We start from the raw sequence: 26,642 nt of genomic DNA, 5'->3' as shown, positions 1-26,642 counted from the left end.
TGGTCTCAGGTTTGATCCCAGCGAGGAAGGCTTACTGCCAGCCAACTTCCGGGTCAATTTGGCGTAGTGTAGGCCACAGGCGTTGCAAAGCGTCCGCGCGCCGTCCGGCCCGCGTCTCCATTCCGGGGTTTCCGCTCGGTTGCAGCTGTGGCAACGACCTGGTGGGGCAGCTTTCTAGAGAGTAAAAGGAAACCATTAGAACTGTTGTTCCATTCTGATAAGATATGGATTTAAAGGTGGGCGGTGGAGAGTCGTAAGAGAGAGTTCACGTACCCCTCGTCGCTTTTTGGAATCGCCGCCCGCAAAACCGCCTCCACCACCTTTGAAACCTTCACGGTACACGGCCGCTTGGTCATCATTGTACGGCCCACGCCGTTGGTAAACTGTTGTCTGTGCTCGTTGTTCTGCCTGTTGCTCAGCCAGCGTTTGTTCAACGACGTAACATCGAATTTTGTCCAAGGCTTCCGCCGACTTTCGGATAATCTGTGCAAGCTCATCGATCTCTGAGAGCTGGGGCATCGATCCTGCTGCAGGCACAGATCGATTATTTTGGTGAGCTTTAGCACTGAAATGGCGGGCAAACTCTATTGCTGCGCTGCTCCGTTCGATAATCTGCTAGAGTTAGCGAGCGGTGTGCGGAAACGAAGGATAGCTATCTAAGACACGTACCTCGTTAAAGACGACTTCAACATCATAACCTTCAAGATGCCGTTTCCCAGAGTCCAAGTGGGAACCAGGACCAGCACTGGATCGAGTGCTTTGCACATCCTCCATTCGTGCCGGATCAATAGCGTGCTGTTTCCAGGAAGCCCGCATGTCGTAAGATCCAGATGAGTATGGCAATGAGGATGAACCATTGAGAAACTGTGAACCATATGGAGCTGTTGGAGGATACGGCGTCGTATAATTAGTCGGAGAGGACATTGGACCTGCAGAAGACGCCCCAACAAGCTCATAGACGGAAGACTGGGAGTTTGACAGTGATGGAGCCCCGTCTTTGGAGCTCCTGAGTGGGAGACTTGCCGGAGCTCAGCGACAAGATTGATGGATTGCGAGATTCGTGGGAGTGAATTGAAGCTAGGCTCGATGGAGATGCCTCGGTCTGAGTTTGTCCACGCTGAAGTGTCTGGTGTGCGGCGAAAGGATTATCCCGTAAGAAGGATCCAGGGCCACTTGAAAATGGATTGGAGGGCCCAGAAGGTCCGTCCAGAGCTGGACGCGCGATGCTTGGCGATATGGACGTGGGTAGTGTCCCCGGTTTGGCTGAGGAAGAAGCGGAAGGCAAGCCAAAGGGGGCAGAGCCTAACGCTTCATGTATTGAGGGAAGGGATTGTCGCTGGGGAATATACAGAGGTTGGTTGTGCGGCCTCTGGTCCTTCTCTTCTCCAGGACGTCTCGTATCAGCAGAGGCCCTGCCGACGGCCCTGCCGCTATTTTCCAAGTCTAAATGTGCAATTGACGGCAGCAACTCTCTAGACGCATTTCCAATATGATAGTTGTCCCGTGGCTCCCTGATACTTTCAACATCCTGTCCCGATGATTGGTGCGGGTTCGCCAGCGGACTTGAAACCCTATGGTCGGACCAATCCCTGGCAGACTCCACTGTCCCCATGTCGCCTGTAGTTCTTTTATTTTGGCACACTTCCACCAGAGAGCAACAACCGGTAAACCAAGTTCCCGTCCAAAAAAAATAAAATAAAATAAAATAAAATAAGTATCTTCTTCCCAGAAGGATGACTGCAAAGCTTCACTTTCTCAATCTCCGGATGCCGTCTCGGACCACTGCGGCGAGCCGTTCCCGTTCAATTGCCTCCAAAAATCAGGATGGTATCCAACAAATAGAAAGACCAGCCTCCTAGGTCTTCCAGGCCACCTTTGGAAACACCTCTTGATGAAGCAATGATGAAGCAATCGCAAACAATCCCTTTCAGCATCAAAATCTTAAAAAGGATATTTTTCCTATTTCCGCCCCTGCAGAAAGGAAGATTCTAGGTCGAATAAGACAGATATAGAAAGAACAAAGAGGAAAAGAAGGTTGAGTTAAGTGGTGAGAGGATGCTATAGAAATATGTTGCCAGTCCTGAAGAGTGGGCAATCGGTGGGTTTAAAGACGGTTTGAGATCTTAGGGTAATCTAAGATTCGCTGGCCGATATGGGTAGTGTGGGAGACGTTCCTCAGTATCCTCAAAAAGGAGTTCACAGACAGCGAAGAGATGAAAATTGCAAAACCGATTTGCGGGCTAAGAAGAAGAGAGAGCGCGGATCGATATCAGATCAAGACCAGACCATCAAATACGTGCAACAACATTCCCTTCTGTGCCCCTGTCCCGTTCAACGAGACCTGATAATTAAATAAGCCTGACCGCCTATATACTCTTTCAAACCCCCGGCTGGAAATCTACCAGAGCAGCAACACGACGTATTTACCAACTAGTCGGACCGAGAAGTCGTGATGAGGAACGGGGCAAGGCGGGGAGGAGGGAGAGAGGGGTGGGAAGAGGGGAAGCGGATAAATGGTATGGGTCTCTGGATACACACAGAGCGGCGACAAAAGGAGTGGAAGAAGTATGAGATTTTGATGGACTCGACTCCACACACAAGGAATGAGACGTTGTTCAATTAAGGCGGAGAAACGATAGGGATGTAAAGATAAATCAAGGCAAAGGGACACCCACACACCCGAACGAACAACTGAGCGATGGAGCAAGGGAGGAAGGGGAGGAGAGACTCTTTTTTTGTCTGTCAGGAGAGAGAGGTCAGGGGGAAGTTAAAGGGCGGGGAGGAGGGGTGTGTGAGTGTGTTTAAGGGGGGGGGTGTGGGAGGACGGGGGAATAAAAAGAAGTCGGAGCAGCGTTGAACTCTGGATGGAGAGGAGGAGGGTGGACCAGCAGATCTGGCAGCAGGGTGCGTGTGGTACCTTGTTATCTGGCTGGGAGCTGGGAGCTGGGAGCTGGGAGCTGGGAGCTGGGTACGGGAGGTGTGTATACGGGGTACCGCCGTATTGGCCATACCGTACTGGGTATGGCATGATGATGATGCACTGGAGCCCCGTATGGATGTGTAATAATGGGTGGTAATATACACCCAGTGTAATCCCACCCACCAAATCCCCTCCCCCAGTATTGTATGTACACGCAAACCAAGCCCCAGAGTGCCGCCGTCCTGTCCACGTAAGAAAAACACTCATCCATCAAGTATGGATACTCGCTGGTAATGAGGTCATCCGAGGCAACGACTGATTCGGCGCTCGATGTCTAGCTCCCCTCTGAAGTTTTGGCCTTGATAACCTAAATTTGCGAGTCGGTGGGTAAGAACAGAGAAGCATATCTATCAACTTAACCAGAGTATTTTGTGGTGGATCTTTTCTCTCTCGGTCTCTCTCTCTCGCGCGCGCGCGCGTTACCCACAACAGCTTACCGGGACACTGAAATTGTACGCTTATTTTATTTTTACTTTGTTTTACTTATTTGTTTGTTTATTTTATATATTTTTGGTGCCTTTGGGTGTAGTTAACTACCAGGGGATTTTATAGTTTGAAACATGGAAAAATACATATGTTTGTGTGGGAATGGAAATCAATGTTGTATCGATGATGAAAAACCCGTCCTGGGAATCAAAAGACAGCCCTATATCAAAAGAAAAAACGCAATAAAATTAACAAGGGTCCGAATACACAAAAAAGCAAATCCTGGGTCGAGTCATTAGCGAAGTTCGCTACCAAAGTATAGTCCCATGTTCCTACCGAGTCGTTTATTAAGGAAGATGCACCGTTATAGTTTTCGTCTGCTTGAATTCTACGGGTCCTCAGCTTCAGAATGACACTTAAAACCGAACCCAACCATAAAATCGCTGAACGAATCGCAGCAAGAAGTCATGGTGCATACATAAAATTACTACTTTTACTACTACTACTACTACAACTACTACAACAACTACAACAACTACAACTACTTACTGCTACTGCGACTGCTACTACGACTGCGACTGCGACTGCGACTGCTACTGCTACTGCTACTACCACCTTTTGAAGTTAGGTGCAGCTCGTTTTCTTGTTCTGCCTTGAAAATCGGTTGACCCTCCAACCGAACCAGTGCAGGTTGCTGCTCGGGCGAATCTAATAGAATGGGGATAGCTTATTGGGGGTCCGCCCTTGTCAATCCAATGGGTGTGGTCAGTTAGCTGTGCAGCCTGCTCCGGTGTTGGCTGCTTGGAAGGTAGAGAGGTTGGGAGACAGGGATCTCGTGAAGCGAAGGCGCCTTGACAGAGTTGAACATCGAATCATCGCTTTGGAAGAGGTCGTGCAGATACCATGGTCGAATAATCGATCCCGGCGTGGAGATCGATAGATCGTATGCCATGCCTCTTACGGAAAAGCGAGGTGTCTCGGACAGCACAAGGGAGCGAGGAGGTGCTGTTGATGGCAACATGCCATTTCCAGATCCCAGCGCCCAAGCCTGTAGGAAAGTGGCTTTGAACAAGCTTGGATGATATCTCTTATCAACAGTAAGCATAAACAATGCTTGGAAGATTATTGCGCTGTAATTCCCATTATCAGTCCTGGTTCTTTTTATTCCCATAGAAAGTCCCAACATTCTATTCTGGAAACGAATCATTGGATGATTCAGGTCAACAACATACCGTAGATCGACAGAATTCACATGTATCAAGATGACACATATTTCTATAGTTAGCACACAGTACGGAAGTATCCTACGAAAAATACGAATACCGGTATTGACAACTGCCGTACAGAGAGTAATGTAGCACCATTTTCAACGGCTGCACAGCAAGGATGAGCGGTGATGGCGGAAGACACTAAAACATATCAAAGATTTGGCGGCCAGTTCACAAGACCAGAAAACTTGGCCAGGATTGCAAGGTGCCGCCGCATCAAGTGGCATAAACCGTTCGCCAGGGGGTTCCCGGTCTCAACAGGTAGGGGTCCCTTCGGAGTTTCTGGAAGAAAAGCTTGGAACAGGGTCTTGGCTGACCAGGTATGTGCCCATGATTTCATTTAAAGTCGATTTGATTTCCCACTTTGTTACCGGTGATAGAAGAAATATCCGAAACCAGGGCTCTACCAAAGAATAGATAGCTCTGGTTGAAGCGAGAGTTGATGTTCTCTCTTTTTTTCTTTTTTTCCTTTTTTTTTTTTTTTTTCTTTTTTCTTTTTTTCTTTTTTTTTTTTAAATAGAAAAGAGGAGCCCTTTGTAGTCCTTTGTCGTGGCGTACCAGAGCTTTTAAGTGAACGTATCTTGTAACAATAGTTACATGAACGGAGGGAGTACGGAGGTCGGCTATCAAAAAGTTTTGACTCGTGCTAAAACTTCGTTTAATCCAAATTGAAATGTTGGGGAATCTTATGCCTAAAATTAACTAGTTTGTCAAAAACTTTTAGGCAGTTAGTTTGGCTAAGGGCAACAAGAGAAATTCTAGCGCGAGTCAAAAACTTTTGATAGCCGACCTTTCGCACTTGGCGAAGGAATAAAGGATCCAAGATCCCACAGTCATCGAAACCTCGGTGGAACTTAAAAGAATAATGATGTAAACAAGATCCTTGGTGGATAGAGATTTTGTCGGGACCATGGATCAGTCGGTTACTTAGAAACGCGAATTGTCGACTTGTTCGAGAAGAGGTGTACCAAGGGCGCGCCATGCCCGATTCTGTAAGCGAGGTTGGCATTGAATCAGTGATCTGTAATACAGACAAATCCTGATCTATGAAGAGTTTTGACGAAGGAGAAAATTTCCCATTCTTCCCCCTTCCGCCCGGACGGTTCATTTCCCTGGCGGTACCAAATTTCCCAATTCCCTGATCGACGACGGATAAGGTATTTCTCCCCCCCTCCCCTCCATGAGACCAATAATAGGATTCGAGTTACTCTCTTTCCACCCAGAGAACGCACACCCTGGGATCAAGGTCTCGGTTTGAGACGTGAACAAAATCATGGTTAGAATTCCCCAACTGAAAAAAAAAAAGAAAAAAAAAAAAAAAAAGAAAGAAAAAAACCCCACGAAGAAACATGGGAATGCCCATCAGGGAGGCCGTCTTCCATGTCTCCGAGAACGAACTGTATGCTGATGCTCCACAAATTTTGCTCTCGCCTTCACATCTTCAAGACAAGAAGAGATAGCCCGTTGCCAATTGCCCAAGCGCCGGCCGGCGGTTGTGGTCCTGGGCCGTGGGGACACAGGGCGAGTCGAGTTTAGCGCAATCTGGGTCAGCCCATGGCCCATCGCACAGTACGGAGATAGATCGGGCTAGGGTGTTCTTGGTCTAGCCCCGATAGCTGTACAGAGTGTACTGTACACGTTTTACAGTACAAGTTACGCAGTATCGTTGTATCCAAGCACCCAGCAACCCAGTATCCAGTATCCAGTGCCCAGTATATCCAGCGTATCCAGCGTATCCAGCGTATCCAGCGTATCCAGCGTATCCAGCGTATCCAGCGTATCCAGCATATCCAGCGTATCCAGCGTATCCAGTTATATCCAGTATCCAGTTATATCCAGTATCCAGTTATATCCAGTATCCAGTTATATCCAGTATCCAGTGTATCCAGTATCCAGTGTGTCCAAGCATCCAAGTACCCAGTGTCAGTATGCAGTACCCAGTATCCAAGGATCCCTCGTACCCGGGTAAGTTTTAATTTCACACATTGAGTTCCTAATCTAAAACCACCATTGAATGCTCTTTCATTGCTCTCTGATGTTCTTCTTTCATGTTCCTTCATGGAATCTCTGGATCTAATGAAAGCCTCGAATCGGGTTCAAAATTTTATGGTAGGCTTGTTTCAATTCTATTCTACGATCCGGTGATTATAGATAAGCTATTCTGCAACAGCTGAGATTGTCGATGCCAGATCCTTGCTTGGTCCCCAATCCGAGTTATGATAATGATGAACCTTGACCGCTGCTCCTAAGAGGAATATCCCATCTCCGCTGGAGGAAGGTAGCTAACAGGCCAAATCTCTTTTAATAGTTCTTTAACCTTAGCTCATTATTAATGATTTGTGATTATGCTGGGCTGAAATGTTTTGTTCTTGTATCTTCACAGTATGAAACATGGGCCCCATTGTATGAGGAATGGTCAGTTTTAGTTAGATCGCCTCCCTACCCAAGTTATTCCACCGTATCACAGGGGCTGCGGCAACATGAGATCTAATTCGGCGGTCAATGGGCTTTGTTCTTATTCCTATCATGCATCATCATCGTCATTATCATCATTATCATCATTATCATCATTATTATTATTGTTATTATCCATCATTATTACTATCATCAATGATCAACAACAACATCATCATCATCATCATCATCATCATCATCATCACCTTAGAAGTGGAAGATGTAGATGATGATAAGAATGTCCTAGCGTGGATACTCCATTTTTTTCCGATGCGCCTACAACCACATGTGCCAAGCCACCATCCGATCGTAGCATTGCATCGGTCCACAGGAGACAATAAAAGACCCGCACTTGGCAACGCCCACAGATTCTAAAAGCTGTTCGGGGTTAGCCACGCAGCCTAGAGTACATGCTAAATAATGAAACGAAACTCAAAATCGATCCGCCTCGCAGCCTCTCTGCTGATTCGCCGTATCTTGGCAAGCCCCTCCCTTGCTTTTGGCATCCACTCGCCCGTCCTCAAAGAAACGATCCCCTTTGCAAGACTATTGCAGGGAGAAGATCATCCCGGTTTATTTGTTTAATAATGTATTTTGATTTTCTAGCCCAACACGTTGTTGAACTTTAATCGAAATATCCCGTCGTCAAGCCTTTTTTGACTTTCCAGACCCAGTTTCAAAATTTGATACGATGGTTCTCTGTAGTCATTGGATTGTTCACGGCCTTTTTCTCGTAATCATAACGAGTTAACTTGTCTTCGTGGGTTTTGTCTTTTAAATTAAACGGGTTCTAGGTTCTTAAAAAGAAATACAACTGCCGATCGGAGAAAGTGAGCTGTTCAACGGTTCTAAGCTCTCTGGTGTGGGACTTTTTCGACATTGCCTCGTCTCAAATTTGAGAGCGGGACAAAGGAAGCGCGTGGCGGTAAGATCAAGGGGGGGGCACGGGATAAGTTCCCTCATCCCCAGCAGAACAATGGGGGATCTAGACGACGGTTGTATACGCTTAAACGGTTTTCCATTCGTCATCTTGGCAAACCTTCCTGTCACATTTTGACTTTTCTTGAAACATGTATCACATCCAACACGGTTGGCGCCACATGTACAACCCTCACGGAAAATCCATCGCCGCGGTCTGCGGTCCGAAAATCCCGAGTTATGACCTGTCTCACGCAAGAATTGTGTTTTGTTTTTTGCTGTAATGCATGCGTTCTGGTTCCCTTTCACCTGCCATCCACTCAGCAACTCAGCCTGGCCATTGGTCTTGGTCGATCCCAAAGGGCAATCCGGGTGCCACCCGGTCAAAGTTGCACTTTATTCAATCTGTGGTCGCGTCATATGCACATCAAAAAATATTCCGAACCATCGTTCGTGCAATGGCTGTACGGAGTTAATGCAGCCCAACTTGGTTCGAAAGTGGCCCCGCCAAGCAATGCCAACCCAAGGGCACGACCTTTTCCCGTCCCTGCTCTCGTGGGTTTTGGTTCAAGCACAGAGAAGCTGGAGACCAACAATGGTCTCACTGGAGAGCAGGGTCATTGGAGGTCCTTTTTTATTTATTTTTAGTTTAATTTAATTTATATTTGTTTTTGTTTATTTTATTTAATATATATATATATATATATATAATTTATTATTATTTCTTATTATATATTTATATTTATTTATATTTATATTGTTTTGGCTTGCATGTGCTGAGCAAACAATCCGTGGTAATCGTTTTCGTCACTCGTCTATCATAGAGGAGGGGAAAATGATGAAAATTGAGAATTGTTTGAGACCCCAAGATCTCAATATTCATTGCACAGGAGCCTCAATTAAGATATATGATCTAATATTATCTGCAAGCAAAGTTTGAAGATGGAGATGACTTGTTCACTGGTTATGTGTTGGGAAGTTTTGCTTTAGTCATAAGATATGATATGATAGCTAAACAATATGAGCTCTTTTAACACAATAAATCATCATGTGCTGCGAAAAAATGTCTTGTATCACAATCTCAGTTCCTCCAAGAAAAAGAAAGCAAGAGTAGTTTTTGTTGCAAAAAAACTCGCCTTTCAATCCATTTCTTTGTGTCCTGGTTTTCTCTGCCTCTGAAATACGTCTGTGCGGGAGATCTTGATCTCATCCAGTCTTACTGTCCTGCGCTCGACCAATAATGCAGTTCTCGAACAGGCACTTCGGTATACATACAACTCTTCACGCTTTCCCCCGGCCAGGACTGAAGTTTCTTTCAGGTACTCAGTAATGATAATAGTGCATTGGAAGATCGCAATTCAAACATCGCCGTCTTCCTTGGCCTTCTTTCCCCTGCCCAGATAAGCTTCCCGCATCGAGCTAAGGGCAATGGGTTTTATATTTCAGTTTTATTCTGATATGAGATGGATGATGATGATGCCCCCTGTACAATCAGCAAGGTTGTATGTGCCTGCCCATCTTCATATATGGTTGAAATGTTCCGTACTGCACTCCGTACATGGCCGCAAGATATAATAATGACGGGAACACACACATGCATGAACAGCATGTCATTGCAAAGCCGTTGTTGCATCATTAATTCTCCTGCTGAAGAATAAGTGATGGCTAGGAAAATTAGCGGCAACGTACAGAAATTAAAAAAAACGAGTTTGAATACGAGTCCCCGGAAACAAATCGAATGAAAGGGAAGTGGGTGCCCAGAGATGCAATGCACAGGTACATATTATTATTGTTGTTGTTCAGAGGAGAGCTGTGTGGATGAATATGACGACCCTGTGCATTGCGGCATCAGCCCTCCCGCATTACTGGACGCAAGCAGCCGTTGTTACACCCACCATCTGAATAATCAAGATCCTTATCTCGATCTGACCGATTGGCGGCAATAACCTCTCGTATTTTGAAGGGCGCTAAAAGAACCCGATAAATTAACTTGAGAGTCTAGTCCATTGACGGTTGATACGGGAGTAATACCTCAGTGTGTTTTTATGATTTTCCGCTATGTGGATTTTATACATGTCCAGCAATCGTTACATTCCACAACATTACCATGATCGATATCCCTTGAAGCAGCGGAATGTTAATTGGCACTTTTCTTTATGTGTTTTGTGCGATTCTCTGATACTGTGATACCATGATACCGTGATACGGAAAAAAACTAATTATTCACAGGTACTCATTGGCTGAAGCAATGGGGTCGGTGATCTTCGTTCTATTTTAAGATGCAGGAGGTGAGATCTCAAAAACTTGAGGCTTGAAAGTCGACAAAAGGGTCGAAGTGGATGGACATGGTGGAGCAGGGGATTTTCATCGGAGATGAAATATCTTCTAGAAAATCTTAGCGAACAGGGTAAGCAAAACAGGGGGGGCCACAAATGCTTACTTCCCGGTCATAAATCAACCAGCTAACTAACTATACATTTTAAGCATGGTTATCAGTGTAGTTTCTCGTCGAGGAAACTTTTTTTTTTTTTTTTTTTTTTTTTTTTTTTTTTCAAAAACAATTGTATGTGCATGAATATTGATTTGGATTTTGAACGCATTGCATTCTACTAACTTGAGTTTTCTTACCCGCTCGGGACTCCTTGCGTGGATATGTAATTCCCGAGCAGCCCCCAAACCCATGCCGTTCGTTCAATTAACTTTGATAGACAAACCTTTTGGCGACTGTGGTAACTAACTAAATAAATCGATTTTGTCAAGCGAAACCAGCAGGGGTTTCTTGGAAGCTCCTCGAATTATTCAAGTCGGAAATTTGGTGGTTATGTGTCACCCGGGTCACCCATGTGTTGTTGTCAGTCTGAAGTCAGATTTGCCGCGATGCAACAAACATAGAACTTACTATATTATTACCGCCGTTTATCGGTGCTACATTCAAGCTTATGGGACCCTCCAGCACTGTAGAGGATCAGTCCGCGATCATTGATCAAGGTGCAAGAAAACCCTCCGATACGCGAAATGATGAAGTGCAGGGAACCTGGGAATCCAAAGCTGCTCATTGGACCGATAATGTCTGTGTAAACCTTGGAAGCCATGCAACAACATCTGTTGCAGGCAAACAGCCTCCACTGCTTTGTCTACGTGGTGTTGGCAGAGAGGAACATATCAAGATTGCAGACGAGGGAAGCATGGATAGAAGAGTTGAGGCTAGGTCGAACAGTTCGTAGAGTTTGTCTAGTAACCTTCACTTCTCCTGTGTTTTTAGACCCTTGGTTTCGAGGATTTAAGGATTGTCATTCCCTGGAGTGGTTTCTCCAAGTTTCCGCCCACAGGGGGATGGGATTAAATGGCAAAGTGCATGTATTTCATGCGGTCGTAATGCGTAACTATTCATCATTGTAACTAATGGTTAATCTTGTCTCATTGAGTGGGCGTCTTACAGTATTTCCAACAAGGACACAGATCAAGATGTTTGCGATATTTTTTCCCTTTCTCCAAAGTTACCCTTTATTTGACAGAAAGGTCCATGTTAAACTGGAGTGGAATTGCTGAGAATGCGCTGAAGTCTCTTCTTGTCTGAGGCTGCTCAAGGATATAGTCCTGTACAGAAAGGACCCCGAGATCTTTTGAGTTTATTTCAGGTAGGGGATGAATCGTCGAGCTCTAACCTTCAATGGACACTTTTCATTTTCACGGAACCGAGCTCCAATAGCCCTATGTTGGAAGTTCTTGCCCAACAGATTTTATACACAGGATGCATTAGTTAACAGGATTCTTTCATTAGGTGTCTCTTCTGCATTCCCCTGATGATTCTTCCAAGGTTGAACCTCTCTTACTATCAGTTAGGCAGTTGGCTTGCGGAATCAAGTATTTCCGCCCCCTCTCCTTAACTTTGTCAACATATTTGTTTTCAGTTCAACATCAATCCTAACGCCAGGGGTACGATGGTCTAGATGATACAGGCAATGTTTCCTCCTGCATTTGATGACCCGCAGTGTCCAAAAAATGGGAAATACTGAGGCTGTAATTGGGCCAAAGCACACCCTGAACCAATGAGAAGAGCCGCTTCACCATCTTATTAGAGAAAATCTTCCGTTACATGAAGGCTTGTTGATCGTGGGTTCGTGGGTCAATCGACCAAATCCCGAAACTTTAGTCGTGATATCTCTCGCGGCACTTTTGAACATGTCTTGCCGGGTCCCTGGGACAGTAGCGTGAGAACGAGCGTGGTGTGGATTGGGGGAATAGCTCTAAGATGGGTGGGGGTGTGTGGGAAGAGGAGGAAAGGGTCAGTCCCCGCCTTTCTTCTTGGGTTTGAATTGAGGGTCTGATCAAGAATGACGAGGAGGAATAATCTGCTCGAAGACCAGACTTTTGTCCAGCATTAGCAAGGGGAGCCCTAGTGCCGAGCTTGCAACTGTTGATGCGGACTGGCTGTAGGGATAAGTGAAATGCCGATGTGGAGCACAAAGTGGGCTGGCCCCATATTTAATCTTGGGCTTGTCATGAGGAGGGTTTTCTTAGCAAGAAAGTGGCGTCTGTGGACATCTCCATCGTCAACAAGTTTCCGCTTTTCTGTATTTTAATTTCTTACCAGGCTTCCCGAGATCGTGTTGGTCTGTTTTGCCGTTACAAGTGGGTTACATTCTTGCCAGGATCTGTTTCCTGTTTCCAGGTTTCTCATTTTCCAAACTTCCAGTATGTTTGAGATATCACGGTTGGAAAATCGAGATCTCCTGGTGCTTCTGCATCAAGGATAGGGAAATTGGTACGACCCAAGGTTCTCCTTCAGTTGGTCTCATCAGTCAGGGACGACTTGTCCCCAACGCCACAATTTCATACCGGCCCCCGCGCCTGTCACATCCGTCCCGACTGATTGCTTGGGTGTGGACAAGGTCATACTAGAGCAATGAAGAGGGTGAATCGCGAAGGTGCAGCATCTAGGGTGGTGGTGCCAAAAATAGGATATACAAGATGGAACACATTCCGATTTGTATGCAAACATATGTACTGTGCCGAAAACATCATCAAATACCTGGATGTCCTGGTCTGTTTACTTCTTACCCCTGTCAAACTTTGTGCCAAGGACAGAACTTCTTGATCTATGTTAAGGGAGATGAAGAGAGCGGTTCTTGGGCGAATGTGGAGATCAGAGTAAATGACGGGAAGAGTGAAATTGAAAATTTCAGGGGCTTCGGCGAAGTGTTTGCTTCTTACCATGTGTATCGAGTACGACGACGGGCAATGAAGGGCAATGAAGGGCCGTGATATTGGCTTGCCAGTTTCAATCCGTTTCGGGCTAAGGTCTTTTCGATGTTTTCAAATATTCATGCGAGAGAAGGGAGCTGACTTCTCGCATAGATCCGCATTCGTGATTTCAGGAACTACTGCATAGGTGGAGATGATCAGTTTTCAAGGGTTGGGCTGGCAAGGGGAGTTGACGCTTGGGAAATCCCTGTCCAGTGGTTCAAAGGAAATTTGGCAGTCCAGGTTTCTGCAGACCATCCCGAACCTCGCCATGAGATGACCTGTGGGAAAAAAAAATGCGGGAGCAAGCAGAGCTTGTTGATATGTATGAGGACTTCAGTATGACCTCTGACATTCATGGACAGGATATCACAAGCTAGACGTAGTTGGCATACGCAGTTTATGCTACATGGCACCAATCTTGCGCGATGTGGTAAAATTTATCACTATTTGCATCTCATCCGCTTTCCAACACCACTAGGAGTTCTAATATCTGTATGTTCAGGATGGATACAATGAGGTCAAAATGCCATACATAGGTCATCAGTTCATCAGTTCTGCAGCCTTCCCGATATTGCATTATGAATTTCGTTTCTTCTTCATACAATTCTTTCCCGCTCCCGTCAAAACTAGACTCTCCCGTTTTGCATTCCCTCAGTTAACTTTTTTGCATGTATCCACTTTCGTTCTTCCGCGTCTACAAAACCTGCCTTTCTCCTCTTAAAATGCCAGCTGGTGTTCTTTATTATTTTGCAAGGTTAACCGGTTGAACCAAAGAATAAACCTGCTGCAACTTCTGACAGCAAATCTCTTTAACGCCTGCAAACGCACAGTGATACATTTGGCAATCAGGCCTTGGTGAGGCGGATCCCTCAGAAACTTGTCCCTGTGGTGACCAACAATGCTACCTTAGATTACCCCATGCCGTCTCACACGGAATATTATATGCATGCTGGATCTACAACGTCACCTTGTGGTATTATTACATGCTGTGCTCAACCTGATGAGTTTAAATACATACAAAACTAAACAATACATGCTCACTTACGTATGTGTATACACACCTCTCGATTGTTTCCTTGTTACGTCCATGGGCTACAAGTCTCAATCACACTCATCCTTGCTCTTAACAAGATTCAGCAGGAAACCCGGCCTATAAGTTTGTGAGCGATTCACCCATCTTACACAAGCCTCATGTGCTAGAAGGGACTCGTCATACATCATCCAAGCATGTCATCGGAAACGGCAGTGATTTGACGGAAAGCTGTGGTGATTTGATTAATCTCACAGCGTGAGTGACAGCTGCCTGTGATATGAAACCAACAATTGTGTATCACGAAAACTGTTAAGTACTCTCTCTACCTTTTTAAAGCTTTGTATAAAATATAAGCTTTTCAGTTGCACAGAAGGAGATATTCAACCTATAGATGCACAGATTCTGTAAGTTGCGTATAACTCCCAACGCGTTCTGCGTGCAGGTGCATCGCAATCATTTCGGATACTAACATCTCCTCAAAGTTGCTTGAGGCTGGCTCCTCGGCGATTGTGAAAGTACTGAAAACACTTGCAATCAAGGAATCGCCAACCTGGTTTCATCGTCAACATTCTTATTTTGTTTCCTTTTACTCGCCTTCAGTGACCCATTATTTGCATTTCAGGGATATTTGATACTCATTTCCATAGACAAACCTGCCGGTATTTGAAATTCTCCAAACAGGGGTGCAAGTCGGAGACCATCAATTGAACTATTTGAAGACGAAGGGACCTTTATCTTGAGTTGTGTCGCGGATCCAAGTACGATAGAGCAAAAAAACAGGAAGACCTTGGAGAATCAAGCTTCAGCTTCAATTGCGTTTGCCCCTGAATTTAGAGATGCATGTGCAACACTGATGAAGGTGTCCACTAACTATTTCAATGCAGTCGTTGACTATTCCTCTAGCTCTCTCTACATATGACCTCAGATAATATAGTTTTTTTAAGACGTCCTCTTCCTTTTCTATCGCCAAAGCACGTCGCTAAAATGCGAGAGCTGTGGGGTGAAATAAATGACTGTGTCATGAGCCACCTTACATGACGGTTCGCATATCACCACATATGGAGCTAACCGACTAAGCGAAGAGAGGAAGTTAATGCTGGCTTCTGGTCTTTACTTAATCTCAGATATTTTGATTCTCAGATGAAGTTGCCGTTGGATTATCTTCTGGGCGTCATCCTTGGAGATCTTGACAGGAAACGATAGCCCCTGTAATGATTACATTGGCGTTGAAGGGTAGGTAAATACCCATTGCTATGTTAGTCGTGTGGGTCAAAGGCGCAAAAATTGGTCCCCGGGGAGACAAGTTGTCATTTTGCCATCGCACCCTGGCGGACTGGAAAGTGGAACAATGGAGCATCATATTCTTCCGCAGGGATACAGGGATAGGGAATGTTGGGACAAGAGAAGCAAACTTGGAAGGGCATTTGATGCTCGTGGCCTTTGATTCGTTTCTTTTATTGGCATGTCTGTGGTGGCTCGAAGTTTTCGACAATAAATGCCGGTAAATTCTAACGCCGCATGTGACGGGTTGCTCGGCTCGTTGTCTTGACTGGGGGAAGAAATGAATAATGAACACTGGGTCCGTGATTCCCTTTGCATTCGCTATTTGTGGTCTTTGGAAGGCTAGGATGCTAGCTGTGAAGGGGGATCAGGAATTGTGATTCAGGTGGGATTTTGATCCCTGGCTGGTGGAAATAGGATGTGGATCGAGACCCAGCTGCTCGATCTCTTTGATGATCTCCTGTTCAAGCGCTGCTGACTCGGGATTCCTGGATGTTTGCCTGGCCCCTTTCTATTTTGTTTATCCAATTATCGCATCTTGAGCTGAATGGATTTAGGCGGGTGAGAAGGTATTGGTTCCAGCACACTGAGAGTTGGATTAAAATCTCACAGCCTTGATGGTGAGTGCCTGGATGATTGTTAGCCCAGGAGAATAATGAAGCGAGGGAAATACGCAGTAGACTTACTGGATCCTTGCCTACGTTGCATGGATGACAGCAAGATCACTAGACAATTGTTCTCTAATTAACACGTCTGCTCTGGCTTCCATTACTCTGTCCGTCACTCGTTTAATGATATCCTATGTAAGACATATTCGACGGTCCAGCGAGAGATGGTAACGGCATGGTTCGATAGACTTTCTCACCAGGTTACCTTTGTTAATTCATTCCATTAGAAGATCTGCCAATCTCCAGGAGGTGTTTAAACTGATGGCGATTTCAAATGCCCCTGGCTCAGACTTAGCCAGGCAAACCAAATTGGCAGAGAATTATTGATATCAGGGGCTCACACTGCAGGATTGCACAGATAGTCGAGATAAATGCCGAAGCGTTGAGATGTGAAAAGAGTAATTTCTGTATCGTTCTTATTTATGGAGCGCGAGGCAATCCTGTCCTCGATTTGTTGCAATGTAGGCATGTGTGCCGTCACGCTCTCCACTTTCTGAAGGCTTCTGAGAAATGAAACCGACATTTGATAAGCATTCTGAAGCTGGGAAAAGATCCGTAAGCGTCAGCTTTGAGGTTAAACCTGAAGCATGTTGTACTCCATCAGCCCACATCCGAGTTGTTTAACTGTGGCTTTAATTCTGTCGCCCAATCTCCGTGATAAAAGGTCACTTTGCAAACCCTGGTTATTAAACGGTTAATATATTATCACCCTGGAATGAAAACACGGAATTTCAGTCAGCGTTTTTTAGTTATACCTTCCATGCAATGTAATCTTATTTCTTGATTTTGCTACCAGAAGAAATGAAGAAATGTCGGAGAATAAATCTATGGATCTCCCGCAACCACAACGTGGCAAGATCGTGTGGTGGCTGGCTGAAACAGCTTCCAGAAACCGACCGAAAAATCTTCATGAGTGGATCAACAAATCGTAACAACATTGGAAGACTCTTGACAGATATGAAGCTGTTGTGAAAGGAGTCAGGGGCAAAAATTGTCATTTGATCTCTCTTCAGTTAATCTTCATAACCCCTCAAACCAACGACCTTGCAACCTCTCTTCCAAAGAATGTCATGTATCTCGAGAAACGTTCGCAAATTGGAAATCATGCCATTTGATTTTCAATTTGATATTTGCGTTTACTTGAGTTGATTTGTTTTGGAATCAGCAAAGTCTCACTCATATTACCAAATTTCACTCGAGTTAACAGCGGGACACCACATAGATCCTAACTTCTCCCCCCCACCGCTTTTTTCTTTTCCCCCTTTAAGCTCTGACCCCAACTAGTGAAATATCTCTCACATGCTCAAGCCGATTAAGTGAGAAGGGGTACTTGAGTCTTCCCAGAGAAGACGTACTCAACGGACCCTCACCAGCCTCACCTTCGTGGGAGATTCAAATTCAAAGTGGGTGGGAGATGTCGGACACCTCCAACATCCGCCCTTTTAAGTCACCACCGTCTCGTTCTTGCATGAGATACACAGGCATCGATTGACAGGAACGGGGATTTATAACTAATCCATCTGCTGAACAGATCGGTTAGTCTGCTCGACCCTTTAAATATCAATTTGTGTTTAAGTATATTCTGAAGTGTCGTCGTGGTGAATGATAGATCTTCCTGGTTCTATATAAGGTACAAACTTGGAATTTGAGTGCGTCACATTCGTCGAAGTGTTTTGTTGGTGGTTCTCTTGTTTGACGGACTTTGACTACTGTCAACTTATATGCCTGAGTCCCCTCCTGAGAGAGCAGCATACAACATGGAAATAGATGCGTCCGTTGATTTACAGTTGACGTGTTTGAAGTCCGAGGTTGACTCCATTTTGGGAATTAGCACGAGATGCGACAATCCAATCAAGGGCCAACATATTTCCATCATGCAGTGGCTGGTGAACAAGAGCATTCTACCAAGGTAATATTTTATTTGATTTCTCTTGTCCCCTCGCTTTAATCGACACCAGGATAACAAATTGATATCAATCTAGCACAGTTATAAGCAACAACAACAACAACAACTATAGGATGTACTGAAGATATATCGTGTCAACCCTATAGAAAGTATCAGTGAAATGAGTAATCATATGTTGAGCTTACTAGGCTAAGCAACAACAAGGGCCTTAAGGGCATGTATAAAGTTTACCATTTTCCAAATTTGAATCCCACTTCCTTCATCCTTCCTCTCTCCACAAACCCTCTTTGAACATACCATTCCCTCAAGCCTTCGCCCCCGTTCTTCCCTTCAGTATCGACAGCCATAACAGCCAGTACATTCTTGACCGGAAATCCGTCTTGAATACCGACTTCATGCTCCAGATCGCCCGCAAATTCTCGGGCGCGATGTTTCGTCTCCTTCAGAAGTTCTATCAACGATGAGAGGAGCTTACTTCCGATGCCTTGGGACTGATAGTCTGGATGGACGAACAGGGAGAGCTCGACGGTAGGCCCGTATGCAAGCAGTTGGCCCCTGAAAGGGGACACCTGTGTATATCCACAGACTTTCTCCTGCGCGTCCACCTCATTGCTGGTGTTAGCCCCTTCAGGCCGCTCCACGGCAACGAGAAATGGTAGCCCTCGATCTCGTGTAGCGTATAATTTATCCGCTACGTATGAGAGAGGGGGCTTGTTAATGAGAAATGTTATGACTGTATTTAGGACGTAGTGGGTAAAGATGGAGTGCATTTGAGGGATATCTGATTCCGTTGCCGGGCGAATTTTGATGGCCATTTTTAAGAGACAATGTTAGGTGTTTTGCCGTTCGACACACAAATATGGGCAGTATAGAAAGATGAATTGCTTTAACAGTTATCTCTCGGACGAACGCCGCGGAACCAGATGCCATTTGTCGAGACCCAAAGCCCTCTCTGTATACGAGATCAGATCAAGATAAGATCTCAGCTTTGCGTGTGGCGTCGTCGAGATTGAATGGGCCAATCATGTTGTGTCGCTGGAAAGCTCACATGATCCAACCGGATCCAACCATACAGAATCACGTGTCGCGACAGGGCCCTTGGAACTCATTCCAACAGCTTCAGCTCATCCCGTCAGCTGAAAGGGTTGAGCTAGGAGCCCTTTGGCCTCTCTACAAAGTGGCTCTCAACGACTGAACTTCCTTCAAGCTCCTCGTCTGGAACGGTCTCAATCCCGAACTCAAGTCACAAAGAGAAGAGCTCCGGTTCTGCCAACGCTCTTTCGGTTGTCGCAATTTTGCAACTTAAGACCGTATTTCGTAGCTGCGAGCATCATGGCGTCTTCTCGCATCCCAATATCTGAAATTCCCAATTTATCTCTTCTTTACAAGCTTAAACATTTGGCTCCCTCGAAAAGCCCTTGCGTCGCTAACCCATCCCAATATCTTAATGATTCGATATGTCTTATTACCAGCGACATAACCAAGCTCGAGGTTGACTGTATTGTAAACGCCGCAAACAAATCTCTTCTTGGAGGAGGTGGTGTTGATGGGGCAATCCATCGTGCGGCTGGTCGTGGTCTTTGGCAAGAATGTCGCTCCTTGGGAGGGTGCATGACTGGCGATGCTAAGATAACCAATGCCTATAACCTTCCATGCAGAAAAGTTATTCATGCAGTTGGGCCCATGTACTGGGCGGATGAAGATAGGGAATCGCTTCTCCGCAGTTGCTACATGCGCAGTTTGACGATCGCCGCGGAAAATGGATTGAAAAGCATTGCTTTCTCTTCAATCAGTACTGGAGTGTACGGATATCCGAGTTCGCAAGCAGCGGAGGTGGCTATTCGTGCCGTCAAACATTTCCTGGAAGCCAGATCTTCTCCCCCAGAACGAGTAATCTTTTGCACTTTTGAACAAAAGGATGTAAATGCTTACCGTGCTCTTCTTCCGTGAGTGGCTCGTTTGCTTGTTTGCCTTGTTAATCTCTTTTACGACTCAAATATGAACTAACTGTGCGACTTCACACAGAGCGTATTTCCCACCAACTGATCAAGATCTTTCAATGGCAACGGAAGAGGCCACTGCAGCACCTCTCCCTCCCTCGTCTTCGCCAGCAACACTTGCAGCGACTCTACCTGACCCACCCACCTCAGAACTCACCCTAGAAGGCCAGCCGGATGCCAAAAAGGCCAAAGTTAGCTCCGATGATTCCAGTGGCCGATTTCTTGACAAGGTTGACGATAAGAATGAGGATGACTGGGACAAGGTTGACCAGGATGATATAACCAACACTGCGGTAGAGCGGCTCGATGAAGAGCCTGTTGAACTGGACGATCCTCCTTCTTCTGCCGAAGTCCAAAGCGTTGTATCCAGCACTGCAGACCTCAAGGAGAGCGACGTTATGGAGGGGAAGAAATGAAACAATATACGAAAGGCGAAGGTTACAAATGTTCTGACGTTCTTTGTTTTTATTAGCTGGTTGGCATTGATTTTCCCAACTTTTTGATTTTATCATATGATTGCCCACCCCTTCATGTGGAAAACATTAAAGGTTTACGGATGGATCAGAGCAATATTAGGCGTATTAGGCGTAGGAAACTGGGAGCGTTTTGTGTTGTTCATCTTTATTCATGAACTACATTAACTATTCAGTGGTTGCTTGCAATGAGTCTTGTCTTGGTCCTATCAGGAGTAACTATGAATACATCGAGAGAGAATTAAATAACCAAGAAAGACCCTCCTGCCAATATCCAATACAAAAAGAAATCTAGTTTTCAAGAATGGTTGTATGCAGTGGAAATAGTCCTCTTCCTCACCGAGACAATCGATCCCGTGAATGATGTCATATGATCAGCTAACCCCCCTCAAACCAAGCAAACAGAACAAACTAAGCAAACACTGAATACTCCGTCGCAAAAGACATCTCCGCTGCGCATTGAGCTTGTATACACCCTCCCACAACCACCTGTTATAACCCCAATACCCTTAGCTGACTACTAACCAACCTCCTGGCAACAATGGCCTGAACAAAGGAAACAACAAGCGCTCCGATCTTGAACCCGCCGGGTCCGCCAACAGCCCAGCCATGCCTCCCGAACAAGGCCCTTCCCTAGTCAAACCCCCTCCCGCTCGCAAAGGATCTATACCAAAGCCACGGAAAGGAACACAATCTCCCACATCTCCCTCTCTGTCCTCATATGACGCCCCATCAGACAAAACATATGTGAAAACCAAACTCCGAAGCCGCAAACTCGACCCGGCAGGATACGCTAAAATCCTAGAACAACTTTCCTCCTCCTCCTCTTCCTCTCCTGTTTCCCCCTCTTCATCATTAAATCACCCGCAAAAGATAGCATCTTCGTCACAACCCGAGCCACCTCCCCGCAGTTCCAGTTCTTTCTGCTTCACTACCATCCGGAAATCAGCTCTTCGCTGGGGTAGTTATGGCCTGCTTGCAGCAGGCGGACTTCTCTTATTCTCCGAACACGTCGTGCAGGTGATGTGGGTGAACGGGACGTCAATGAAACCCTACTTGAATGAGGGATATGAAGAGACGCATTTAGTCAAGGATATGATGTTGGTGAAGAAGTGGAATCCGGCGAGGGACCTGAGGAGGGGGATGGTCATTACATTCCCGTAAGTAGATATACATACATAAATATATCTATATGTCCTACCCTTCCTTTTCTTTTCTTCTTCTCGTCTATTGGTTTCCTTATACCAACCCAACATATAAACAGCTCCTACCTCAACCCATCCCAACCCGCCGTAAAACGCATAGTAGCCCTTCCAGGCGATCGCGTTGTTCCGCGCTCTCATAATGAGGATGGCTCACAGATCGTCCCCTGGAACCATGTGTGGGTCGAAGGGGATATGGACGATCCAAAGAAGACGATGGATAGTAATACGTATGGCCCCGTGTCGATGACTTTGATTTCGGGGCGGGTAATGTGTGTGCTTTGGCCGCAGCTGAGGATGTTGAGGTGGGAGGATTGGGCGCGGAAAGGCGGGGAGGGCGCGGGGAAGCGGCCGAGGGTTCAGGAGAATGCGGTCGCAATTGAGAAGCCATATGACGGGGAGTGAGATTTTAGGATATTTGGGAGTGGTGGATCTGTGTATTATATTATTCCATACATCCTTCTGTACATGTATATTATTACTATTGTTCTTCTAGGGCGAAAGGAATGCTAGGCCTACCAGCTGCTAGGCTTGAGATGCTTTTTTTTTTTCCCAGGGAAATTCCCTCTTCTCCGGTTGAATATCGAATATTGAGTAATGGAGATGTATTGATACAATGAGATAATATCGCTAGTGTTGAGTACACTCACAAGAAGCAGGCATCCGGAGGGCGGCTAACAATCCTCATCCATGAAATCAATCGAACCCGGAATGGATTGAAAGTGCACGTGTATGCACCCGGAAAAAGAAAAAGAAACACTGTACTCAGCGCAGTCTGTTGCTATAAAATATAGAGGGAAACACCTCGCCCAAGAGAAATTTGTGACCGACATAGAGGTAGCTCACTGGTCCTTGGAAATAATCCGCATATCCTCCAGCTGCTGCAGTCTATCAATCTCCGTCTCAATAGCTAACACCCACATATCTCGCTCAGCCCTACTTCTCGCCTTGAACACGATAGATCTCCCTGGGACTCCCAAGGCAGATACCCGCTTCCACTTCGTCCGTGCCAGGGCATTCCCCTTATGTTGCCATTCCTGGCTACGGAAAACGGTCTTCCGCGCATTGTACCAGACCACGAAGCACGTGGCTATATCCTCGTCCGACGAAGTCCATCCATCGGTGATATAGAGACGAGGCGAAGCGCGTTGGCCTGGTAAATTAGTGTCGATGGTGTGATTTTGGTAAAGGAGGTCAGAGCTGGTTATTAGGCCACTGTATATATAACAGTCACGGAGATCTAGGGCCCATTGGCGTTCTTGATGAGTATGCGGGATTTCTTGGCCAGAGAGTTTACGGAGATGGCTTTGGAAAGTAAGAATTTGGCCTTCAGTTAGGATCACGCTGCAGTCTCTAAATGCAGATCGGCGACGGATTTTGCAATACAAGTTACCAGACATCTAAGTTGAGGGTCAGATTGGTTTGCTAAGGCCATGGTTAATTATCCGCTGTGAATAATATGAGGCCTACCTTAACTGCTCGACATCCCGACACTCCGCACATGTTGAACAGCTCTGGCGATGCCTGTGCTTTAGACACCTCCCAGCTCTGCGCAAATTGCCCAACCCTGGATTCTTGGCCCTCGGTTATATTCAGTTGTTTTAGGTTTTGCCGACGGACGGATTTCATAATGGCTATATCGTCTTGAGTTCGAGCAGTCCAGTATCGAACAAGAGCGGAAAGTCGCTCAACCCATTGATTCCTTGTCTGCATATCATAGGCACGGAAGTTTACAATAAGTCCGTCACTCATCACCAAGTCAAACGATCGGTTAGATTGGGATTGCTGATGCTCTGGACCGTCTATTTGTCTAGTATCCCTCGCTTCGTCGTGGAATTCAACATCACCCCCATTGATATGTGATTCTTCAGGAAAATGGTTTTGATGACCAATCCGTACTTCCAATACCCGACAAAGATCAAAGTAGCCCTCAGATCTTTCCAGATTTTCCAGATTCCTTTTGCTCTCGGCGTATGCTTCGGCATCGTGCCGTTCTCGAGAAATTTGCCCCCCCCTCAAAAGCCATGAGATACTTTTATTTTCAAGGGGATACGGATCGATAGTGTAGATGATAGGAGTATCCTTGGAAAGTTGTGACGCACTTGGAATATTGGACCCGTCAATAGTTGATAATCGAGGTGGAGGTGCTGGAATGGCTTTCGCTGGCCGGCAGAAGCAGAGATATTGATTCTGAGAGGTGAAATAGAGTCGTCGAGAGTACACTTTCCCCAACCGCTGGTGTCTTCCTTTCTGTGATGTAAGCAAAATTAAGAACCCTTCAACTGGGGACGGTTCTTCTGTTGTTTCTTCTCCTGTGCGCTTTATGCTCGTGGGGTAATGCCGCTTGGGCTGTAGTTCGAGCTCATGGGATGTCTGCATCGCAATTGTTCCATACATTCGTTCTTCATTTGCTCCATGCACCCACTCCAACCTATCGTACCTTCGCCAAGCCAAACCCATTTTTTCGGAGCCTGGCCATGCTTTGAGCAGAGAAGCCCACTCAGGACATTCTGATAATGTATTCATGCAGGTTTTAATTACCCCAGCTGCAACTTCCTGTTCATCAGCCACAGTCTTAAGAAGCGCTGAGGATCTCTCATCATCATCTTGGCCGATATGGCTGCGATCATTTTCTAAGCGAGAAAATGGGTTATTGATGAGAACGGCAATATCAAGGTCGGGGACATGAACTACCAGTTGAGTGGGACGCTCCCATCCAAGGGTTGTGCGAAGAAATGTGTACCACTCCATTGAATGAGCCGCTGATTTCGTTCGTATGATGTACATCACAGTCCCGTATTCATCAGGGTGCCAAAGCACGATTGATTTATCAAGGGACGAAAACAGGTTGAGTTTCGTAAATCCAAAGGTGAGGGGAATCTCATGGGATGAACTCTTCTTCACCTGGGAGACTTGCACCTGAGGGATCACTCTAGTTTTGTAGAGCTGCAAGGTGATAGGAGTCTCTTCATCAGCTCTCCGGCGACACACAACAAGGAACTCCCTCCATTTTTCGAAAGTTCGGGTTTCTATTTTGATGCTATTGTTTTCACTGAAATCATGAGGAAGTGAATGAAGTTTTGTGACATCAATTCGAACCAGCATTCGTTCTGCTCTAATGATTTCACCATCGCGGGCGTGTGATAATCTTCGACGTCGGTCTTTGAGCACCTCTCGAGGCCGCAATTTTCTAAATGACATGGGTTGTCGCGTGTCGGCAGTGGTCCCATCATGCTGGAATCTAAAAATTCCCGAAGCTATACGACTTAACATCCGGTGGTCGCTTGGGCACTGATTCATGTCTCCCACTCCGGTGGGAACAGTATCAATGTGAGATAATTGCGCTTGGAGACGCCTTGAAGACCCCCTTGATATTAGTTTTGCTGAAGTTGGCTGTTTATGGGATATTAAGGACTGAGTAGAGTCTGTTCGATCCAGGGGTGAGGATTCAGATGTCGAGGGTGAAGAAGCCTCTTCACTTGGTTGACTGGGGCCTTGGCTGGGGACTGGATCATCGACCTGCTCAGATCGACGAAGAACGATCTGGTTCGCATTTGATGACTCGGACTGCCGACTTCGCATGTCAGTGGGCGAAAGAAGCCTAAACCCACTCGTCTCCCGTAACGATTCATGCGGAGTAAAATATTCCTCTACATTCCCATGATCTGTTGAAGATGTCCTCACGATCGGACCTGACTGACCTGAGGGGGTAGTCTTGTGATCCGAGCTCGCTCGTTGCTCGTTTTCAATATCTATTCGCGGAGTGGGGTTCTTCTGCTGCTGGCCCTCCTGATGGTCCTGGCCTTGGTCGATTGGAACCGGTGCTACTTGTGATGCATCAAGAGGGGCCACAGGCGTGGTTTCGACCGGCTCGTCATCACATACGTCTTCTGGTTGAGGGAAACTCTGCTTCTGAATAACTCTATTTGAAACACTAAGAAAGCTAGTCAATTGACGTTGCTTTGCACGATTTGACGATGTGTCTACAGAGAAGGTTACCGCCCGCGACGAGTAATTCTTCAACCCCAACCATTTTTTATACCATGTTTTACGGTGGGGCTGTAACCAGCTGTAAGGTATTGGGCCAATAAATGTTCGTCGACTCGTGATATGAAGGTGTTTGTGAGAGGAATGTCGCTGGAGACAGACATAGAGATTAAGCATATATTATTTCTTGCCACGAGACTGCTTGGTCAAGACGGGCAACTCACCAGTCTCTGTGATGTGTATGAATCAGGACCCAACCCGAAATGTCCGTCGTCGGTACCAGCGCCTGATTGAGTTGGAGACGGCAGGTTGGAGCCCTGGGGATTACTCATATTGGGACTCTTCTTGGGTTCTGCAGAACTATCACTGTAGTGGAATGAAATAGCAAGGAAACAAAGGTAAACACGGAAAACGTGCCATCAAAGCAAAGCCTCCAGGGCAGCATAACAGCAGGCTTCTACGTGGCGAACGAACACTCTACATACCGGACTCCGTGAGGATGAAGTTGGACAAGGAGTTGGCCGGAGGTAGTGAATTTGAAGTTGGCGTTGAACGTCAAAAGTTTTTGCGTAGAACTGCGCAAAACAGAGCCGCCTATGACGTCGGCTTCTACCGTGCCTGTTTGTACTGTTTGTAGGGTTTGCATTGTTTGCATTGTTTGCAGAGTCTGCCGCCATTTTTGCTATATTTGCACCCAGGAAACTTGCCCACTTAAAGTAGCGACTTGTCCTTCGGCCGAAACATCAAACGCTTCTAAGCGTTCATCTGACATATCTCTAGATATATTGCTCTACAGAAC

The 26,642-nt window shown here is 46.0% G+C and overlaps 8 protein-coding genes across 8 annotated transcripts; 3 read left to right on the top strand and 5 right to left on the bottom strand.

Annotated features, from left to right (window-relative positions):
* Nucleotides 1-31: 31 nt before the first annotated feature.
* Nucleotides 32-924, bottom strand: PADG_12050 (uncharacterized protein; the record flags this gene model as incomplete). The annotated part of the gene is made up of 3 exons (XM_010763334.1): nt 32-214; nt 274-612; nt 670-924. 3 exons carry the CDS (start codon nt 922-924, stop codon nt 32-34), a joined length of 777 nt encoding a protein of 258 aa, XP_010761636.1.
* Nucleotides 925-952: 28 nt separating this feature from the next.
* PADG_12049 (uncharacterized protein) lies at nt 953-1,612 on the bottom strand (the record flags this gene model as incomplete). Its single annotated transcript, XM_010763333.1, has 1 exon — nt 953-1,612. The coding sequence occupies one exon, from the start codon at nt 1,610-1,612 to the stop codon at nt 953-955; it is 660 nt and encodes a 219-aa protein (XP_010761635.1).
* Nucleotides 1,613-4,175: 2,563 nt separating this feature from the next.
* Nucleotides 4,176-6,462, bottom strand: PADG_06174 (uncharacterized protein; the record flags this gene model as incomplete). Its single annotated transcript, XM_010763076.1, has 2 exons — nt 4,176-4,536; nt 6,332-6,462. 2 exons carry the CDS (start codon nt 6,460-6,462, stop codon nt 4,176-4,178), a joined length of 492 nt encoding a protein of 163 aa, XP_010761378.1.
* Nucleotides 6,463-10,985: 4,523 nt separating this feature from the next.
* PADG_06173 (uncharacterized protein) lies at nt 10,986-11,270 on the top strand (the record flags this gene model as incomplete). Its single annotated transcript, XM_010763075.1, has 1 exon — nt 10,986-11,270. The coding sequence occupies one exon, from the start codon at nt 10,986-10,988 to the stop codon at nt 11,268-11,270; it is 285 nt and encodes a 94-aa protein (XP_010761377.1).
* A 7,017-nt stretch (nt 11,271-18,287) lies between these two features.
* On the bottom strand, nt 18,288-18,996 carry PADG_06169 (uncharacterized protein; the record flags this gene model as incomplete). Its single annotated transcript, XM_010763074.1, has 2 exons — nt 18,288-18,321; nt 18,413-18,996. The coding sequence occupies 2 exons, from the start codon at nt 18,994-18,996 to the stop codon at nt 18,288-18,290; spliced, it is 618 nt and encodes a 205-aa protein (XP_010761376.1).
* A 517-nt stretch (nt 18,997-19,513) lies between these two features.
* PADG_06168 (uncharacterized protein) lies at nt 19,514-20,597 on the top strand (the record flags this gene model as incomplete). Its single annotated transcript, XM_010763258.1, has 2 exons — nt 19,514-20,127; nt 20,207-20,597. 2 exons carry the CDS (start codon nt 19,514-19,516, stop codon nt 20,595-20,597), a joined length of 1,005 nt encoding a protein of 334 aa, XP_010761560.1.
* Nucleotides 20,598-21,263: 666 nt separating this feature from the next.
* Nucleotides 21,264-22,261, top strand: PADG_06167 (uncharacterized protein; the record flags this gene model as incomplete). Its single annotated transcript, XM_010763257.1, has 2 exons — nt 21,264-21,814; nt 21,919-22,261. 2 exons carry the CDS (start codon nt 21,264-21,266, stop codon nt 22,259-22,261), a joined length of 894 nt encoding a protein of 297 aa, XP_010761559.1.
* A 437-nt stretch (nt 22,262-22,698) lies between these two features.
* On the bottom strand, nt 22,699-26,498 carry PADG_06166 (uncharacterized protein; the record flags this gene model as incomplete). Its single annotated transcript, XM_010763256.1, has 4 exons — nt 22,699-23,256; nt 23,327-25,993; nt 26,068-26,209; nt 26,329-26,498. 4 exons carry the CDS (start codon nt 26,496-26,498, stop codon nt 22,699-22,701), a joined length of 3,537 nt encoding a protein of 1,178 aa, XP_010761558.1.
* Between the last annotated feature and the right edge of the window lie 144 nt (nt 26,499-26,642).

This window comes from Paracoccidioides brasiliensis, assembly GCF_000150735.1.
Source record: "Paracoccidioides brasiliensis Pb18 unplaced genomic scaffold supercont2.7, whole genome shotgun sequence".
In the NCBI taxonomy this organism is placed as follows: Eukaryota; Fungi; Ascomycota; class Eurotiomycetes; order Onygenales; family Ajellomycetaceae; genus Paracoccidioides; species Paracoccidioides brasiliensis.
The sequence above is the reverse complement of the archived record's forward strand: the minus strand, read 5'-3'. Positions and strand labels throughout refer to the sequence as shown.